At 43.6% G+C, this 6492-nt stretch overlaps 1 protein-coding gene across 5 annotated transcripts in view; it reads left to right on the top strand.

Moving 5' to 3' along the window:
* The window catches only part of CBFA2T2 (CBFA2/RUNX1 translocation partner 2), a 43941-nt gene that overhangs the window by 36997 nt on the left and 452 nt on the right, over positions 1-6492 (top strand). For 4 of the 5 annotated variants that reach the window (XM_018555345.1, XM_018555343.1, XM_018555348.1 and 1 more), the window contains 3 exons: positions 776-968; positions 2251-2319; positions 4069-4259. In XM_018555345.1, the coding sequence (XP_018410847.1) occupies positions 776-968; positions 2251-2319; positions 4069-4259 (453 nt within the window). The remainder of the gene's footprint in view (positions 1-775; positions 969-2250; positions 2320-4068; positions 4260-6492) is intronic. The other variant, XM_018555347.1, reaches the window with a different exon arrangement.

Raw genomic sequence — 6492 nt, 5'->3', positions numbered from 1 at the left:
CTAAACCCAAGAACAAAAATGTAATATATTGCAGCTTCCCAGTCCTTAGGTGTGGTGGCTGCATTAGTTTTCTTTAAAAAGATTTGGCAAGCACAGTCCTTTTAGTATATGACTAATGTAAGGAGGTTAGTCTGTGGTAAAGTTCTTCAAACTAGTTGCCTGACTTGCCATCTCTGACCCTCTGGCTTATGTAATCTCTGAGCTATGAAAGTTAGAGAAGGAGAGATCAGCAGCTTACATGTCCCCCTTGAATTATACACTCTGTATTTATTCTGCCTCCAGAACTTGAGCAACTTTCACATGGAAATCAATTTTCTCTGTGCCCATATACCTGAAATGTACACATAGCATTGGCTAGAATGTCTAGGACAGGCTTTTATGGTCCCCGTTGTACAATAACTTTTATATTTACCAATGACTATATAGCGCAATGGCCTGTTTGATTGGGTACAAAGCTCATGGATTTTTTAAGGTAGATCCTCAAGCTATATAGTTTTGGTAAACCTAAAGCTGACCATAGACGTCTTTGGTAAATGTTCCAGAATGTTAAGCAATGAATTTGCTCAATTTGCATCTAATTAGGCAGGTCCTTGTACAACATAGTTAATGGTGGATCTAAAGGAAATTGTACATTCAGACTGTAATATGTATATTTTAAGTAATACCTTAAAGGAGATTGTACAACGTTTGGCAGTTTAAGAATCTGTTCTTTCTGATTGTCAGGTTTTTTTTTTAATTCATGAACCACATCATCTTACTTTATGCTTTGCCACAGGCCTTGAATTGTATAATGGAAATGGTGGAAAAGACAAGGCGTTCCATGTCAGTGCTTCGTAGGTGTCAAGAAGTGGACAGAGAGGAGCTGAATTACTGGAAGAGACGGTACAATGAATCCTCAGAACTGCGCAAAGGGAGCGAGCACTCAAGCAGGCAACACAGTCCTTCCAGTACTGAATCTGGTGCCAATGGTAAGAACATCTTGGTTTACATTACTAGCTGACCGAGGTTTGACACAATGTGTGGGTTTGTAATATGCTTTATCCCCAAAGGGAAAATATTACCTACATAGCCACTGGTAGAAATAATTCATCATCTAGAACAAAGATGTGTGCTTACCCATGACAACTAGTCAGATATCACGGTTCATCTGTCGGGTATATTCATACTAATGAGCAATGGTTGGCTTGATGCCCACACCTATTCCTACACACAGCTTTTTGTCTTATTGATAACAAATATATTCTGTCTTGTTAAAAAGTGTCTGAAATATACGACTTTCATTGCTGCTATTTGTACAGATGTATCTCTTGTTTTAGAGTGCAGCATCTGAAAATTGTAGCCAATAGCACTTAAGGAGTGCTAGAATGTCATATGTTAATATTGTCTAAGACCCTTTTGCATACTGTTGGTGCACTTTTGAAAGTCCAAAGTTTTATGGTTAACTTGATGATTTAGGGCCCTTTTCTATTCCTTTAAATCTATATTGTTTATCCCACCTTCTTTGAAGCTTGACACCCCATTCCACTGCCAAACCTGCAGGCCAAGTGACCACTCTTCATCTGTGGTGTTTGAAAGGGTCAGTCCATCATGCTTTTTGCAGGTGCTGGAGAGTTACGGTAATCCAGTTGACAGTTTCTTATATCTCAGATACTGTATTAATGAGACCTATGCACTGAGTTCCTGCCTGAAAACATACTGTGCCCCTTTTGAGGGGTTCCCTCTCTCTCTCTGTTGGATTTTGAGTTATTGTTATGGTGAATGCAACAGGAGGAGCTGGAACACACAAAGGTGGGTGGAAACACTCAAACCATTGTGACTTAGTTCCAGTCCACCTGGAATAATAGTTAGTAGATGTTGCTGTTGGAGTATACAGCACATATATGACACCAGGGGATGAATCACCCACCAGGCTTGACGTCTTCTAAAATATCACTTTTGGGTGGACCGCCATTGAAGCAACTTATACAAGCTGATAGACCTTGTGGGGCTCTTCCAAGCACATCCAAAAAGGAGCTTCCCATGGTAGATCTAGAACAATCTGTAGAGATTATATTTTCCACCTCCCTAGGGCATGCCCTTGAGATTTTTTTTCTAGTATTTAGATCTGGGTGAGCCTCCGATCCCAATTAGTATAAATGAGCCCCACAGATTTTTTTTATGGAGGTAGTACCTTGATCTGTAAAGTATGTTTTTGTATTATTATTAGCCGGTAGGTTTTAAGCTTACTCATATTTTATTGTCTACTTTCAGAACCTCAGAGGGATTTTAATAGCAGAACAGGAGGAAACTATGTTACTGATGAGATCTGGAGGAAAGCAGGTACATGTTCTTAACTATGATAATTTAGGAGAAGAGCATCGCAAAGGATTATTCACACCAGATATGTATGTTTTAGTGCAAGTTAAAGTCTAATTAAAGATTCAGCTACCAAATATATTTTCAATTAAGGCTACATGAACACTGTGATTCCTGTTATCATCTTCATAACAGAACCTCAGCTCAGGTCCAAACTCCCCCCCCCCCCCCCCCCCCATTCTTAGGCAGCAGAGGAGGACTGCTACTTTGTGTGAGTATAGGTCTCTCCAACATGGCACTGAATTAAAGCTCTTAAAGCTCACATTCCCTGCTGATTGCAGACCTCTGGCTTTGACTCACTGGGGATAGGGGGTGTTCCAGACCCCTGCTGCTGCTTAGACACGGATAGCAGGGGTCCTTCTCTGCTGCCTGGGGGAGAGGAGTTTGGACTGACACTGAGACATTGAAGCATCATTTTTTATGAAGGGTAAACTATATATTTTTTTAATACACTTTAGTTAGGCTTTAACACATGCAGGTTTTTGTACATGATTTGTGAGGGACCCCATTTAATTGACTTTAATATGAATGTGTCAAGGCACAGAAATGCAGATCTTTATACCAATGTGCCTCCATGCTATGGATGAATGGGCCCTTAGATGGATTGAGGTTGAAGATGAGGGATTTTTCCATATCCATTAATTTTTCTATGTCCTAGAAAATGCAGCACGATCTATGACAACCTCTGGTGTGAATAAGCCTCAGAATTGCTGTAGTCGGCTGACTGCCGACTGAATGAGTGACTACAGGATTATAGAGACACCTATAGAAGATCAGCTAAAATGGACTATATAATGGCCCAGTTCCTACACTCCAAAGTTTTTCATTTGCATTGGCAAATGTAATTGGTTGAAAATCTTTGCCAAAGTCAATATTCAAATATTGAGTGTATGTTGTTCAAATATCACCCATTCCATATCACCAAACAGGTTAAAGAAAAACTCCTGAGCCCTCTTTATTTGGAGTGTATAGTTTAGTAGATAGGCTAATGTTTTGCAAAATCCAACACAAAACTGTTCATTTCTGAAATTGCTTGAGGGCTACATGGAAGAAGTAACAGAAATTCTGAAGCTGGCTGAGGGCTACATGGAAGAAGTAACAGAAATTCTGAAGCTGGTTGAGGGCTACATGGAAGGAGTAACAGAAATTCTGAAGTTGGTTGAAGGCTAAATGGAAGGAGTAACAGAAATTCTGAAGCTGGTTGAGGGATACATGGAAGGAGTAAAAGAAATTCTGAGGCTGGTTGAGGGCTACATGGAAGTAGTAACAGAAATTCTGAAGCTGGTTGAGGGCTACATGGAAGGAGTAACAGAAATTCTGAGGCTGGTTGAGGGCTACATGGAAGGAGTAACAGAAATTCTGAGGCTGGTTGAGGGCTACATGGAAGGAGTAACAGAAATTCTGAGGCTGGTTGAGGGCTACATGGAAGGAGTAAGTTGTTTTAAATGCGGCTCCAAAAATCCACTTGAGCATGACCTATCTACACTATACCTTTTTTAAATAAACCCCAATTGGCATACTGAGAATTTGGACATTCCCTTAACAGTGTCTTGTGCAGTGTCTAAGTCTTGCCCAGTAATAATCTTTTTGTTCAACAATAAAATACTAAGCAAAATTTTGGAGGTTTACAAAGAAAATTGTAAGATGCTTTGTATCCATCATAGCTTAGTTGTAACATGTAAAGTGCTATAACTTCCTGTTCATCTTTTCCAGAGGAGGCTGTAAATGAGGTGAAGAGGCAGGCCGTGTCGGAGGTACAGAAGGCTGTATCTGAGGCCGAACAGAAAGCATTTGAGATGATTGCATCAGAGAGGGCCAGGATGGAACAGACTATTGCAGATACAAAGAGGAGAGCAACCGAGGATGCGTTCCTGGTAGTAAACGAGCAGGAGGAATCAACTGAGGTATGAATCAAGCTGCATTACTCTACACTTTTATCATATGAGTGTGTAAAGGTAGTATTGACTTTTTGAGCCATTAACCTGCTGCAATGTGTTTGGTATCATTATAGTGTTTACTTAAACCCATTGACCTGAATGCTAACGCCAGTATTCCCAAAGATCTTAAAGTATATCTAAAGCCAATTTCTTTTGTATTGTAAGTTTTTGGATAGAGAAGGGACTGATTAAATCCACAGGCTTTTTTTGTCTGTGTTCTGTTGGGAATTTTCCATTACTTCTAGTCCTTGAGATATAAACAAAGAAGTAAGTGGAACATTTATGTTTTTCCTAAATACAGAAACCTTCAGGCTTTCTCACTTTACTATAAACTAGGGATGCACCGATACTAGTATCGGTATCGGTGCCAACAACGAGTATTTGAGCGAGTACTCGTAATCACCCAATTACTTCTGGTCAGAGGGAGATTTTCTCTGACCGTTAGTGCCATGAGGGAACATGGATTTGGGAAGCCGGCTCCATGCTGATTGGCCGGCTTAGTGCTAATTGGCCTGGAAGCTGCCTTCCCAGCCAATCAGCATCGGGCCGGCCAAACAGATCTGATAATATGGTGACACAACCTCCACCCTGCAGACACCTCATTCCCCTCACATCGATCCTCACCAGCAGTCATTACCGTACCAGTTCCTCGGCCAGCTGGGCAGATACCGCTCTCTCGCATCTGCCCACGTCCCCTGTGCACAGTGCCAGCACCGCCCACTTGATGTTAGAGGATTTCTGAATTTTCTGTGTGCAGTCTGCGCAGTAGCAGGCTGAGGGCCGATCACGCAGGTGGTGCGGGCGCTGTACACACAAGAGACTTGGGCAGATCCTGGAGAGCGGTGTCTGCCCAGCTGGCCGGAGGACATCTGTGGTACGGTAATAACTGCTGCTGAGGATAGATGTGAGGGGAATGAGGTGTCACAGGGTGGAGGTTGTGTCACCATATTATCGAATCTGTTTGGCCGGCCTCAATGCCGATTGGCTGGGAAGCCGGCTTCCTGGCCAATCAGCATAGAGCCGGCCAAACAGCATGGAGTCGGCTGCCCAGGCAATCAAGAAGCTGGGCGGTGGGTAATGACATGCCGCCTGGCTCCCTGATTGCCCAGGAAGCCGGCCCTGTGCTACCGGAAGTACCGATATCAGTACTCTGTATCGGCAAGTACCGAAATGTAAATATCGGTACTCGATACCGAAAAAACGGTATTGGTGCATCCCTACTATCAGGGGCGTAGCTAGAAATCACAGGGCCCCATAGCAAAATTTTTTATGGGGCCCTGTGATTTCTCGTTACACCCCTTGCAGAGCCCAACTGAGATCCCACACAGCCCACCTGAGAGTGACCCTGCAGAGCCCACTATAGACTCTCTATGTTGAGCTCTGCAGGGTCTCAGGTGGGCTGGTCACACCCCTTACCTGTCCGCCCCGATGCGCTGTCTGCCTCCACGGTCGCTGGTGGGCCCTGCCTCCTCAGTCACCAGGCCCCGCCTCCTCAGTCACCAGGCCCCGCCTCCTCCGCCGCTGTAGAATGGACCTGTCATTTTGCCCATTCATGGCATTGCAACAAGTTTGCTTTACTCCCCCTATACTCTTTACTCCCCCGCCACTCAGCAACATGAGCGGAAGGAAGTATCCAGTATTCTGGGTATGGAGCAGTATAAGACTCACTCCATGTGACAGTGCCGGGCCAATCAGCACTGTCATACAGGCAGTCTTTAGCCTTTCAATACTGGTGGCTCAATGGAGGAGGGAATGAAAGGTGAGAATGTGCTGCTGGGGAGGTCTGCATTAAAAAGAGACTGTTGCTTTACCCTGCATGGGGCACGTTAAAGGAAATTGATGCCGGTGGAACATAGTAGGTTGCCATTGCTGTCCTCACTTTCCTTTAAAGAACAACTATACTTTTGATCCAGCCCTCCCTCTTAAGCCTAACCTAGAACCCTTCCAACTTGGTGCATACATAATTCTGCATGACAGGAGTGGCCAACCATGGTGTTTACATCCTCCATGCCAAAATCTCCTCTGCTGCTGGCTTTGCCAACAGACATGATTGGAACCATGCTTCTACAGTAGAGATGCTAGAAGTATGGTTCCTTCCAAGTCTATAGGGTGTTACAGTACTTCTGTAGGCAGGGGCAGTGCCATAGGAGATTTCTGCACAGAAGATATAAACAGAGCAGGAGCCTTACAGTGGGGTAAT

This window comes from Nanorana parkeri, unplaced genomic scaffold, assembly GCF_000935625.1.
Source record: "Nanorana parkeri isolate BGI_ZX_2015 unplaced genomic scaffold, ASM93562v1 scaffold193, whole genome shotgun sequence".
Lineage (NCBI taxonomy): Eukaryota > Metazoa > Chordata > Amphibia > Anura > Dicroglossidae > Nanorana > Nanorana parkeri.
Note: the sequence above shows the minus strand (reverse complement) of the source record. Positions and strands in the feature narration are given on the sequence as shown.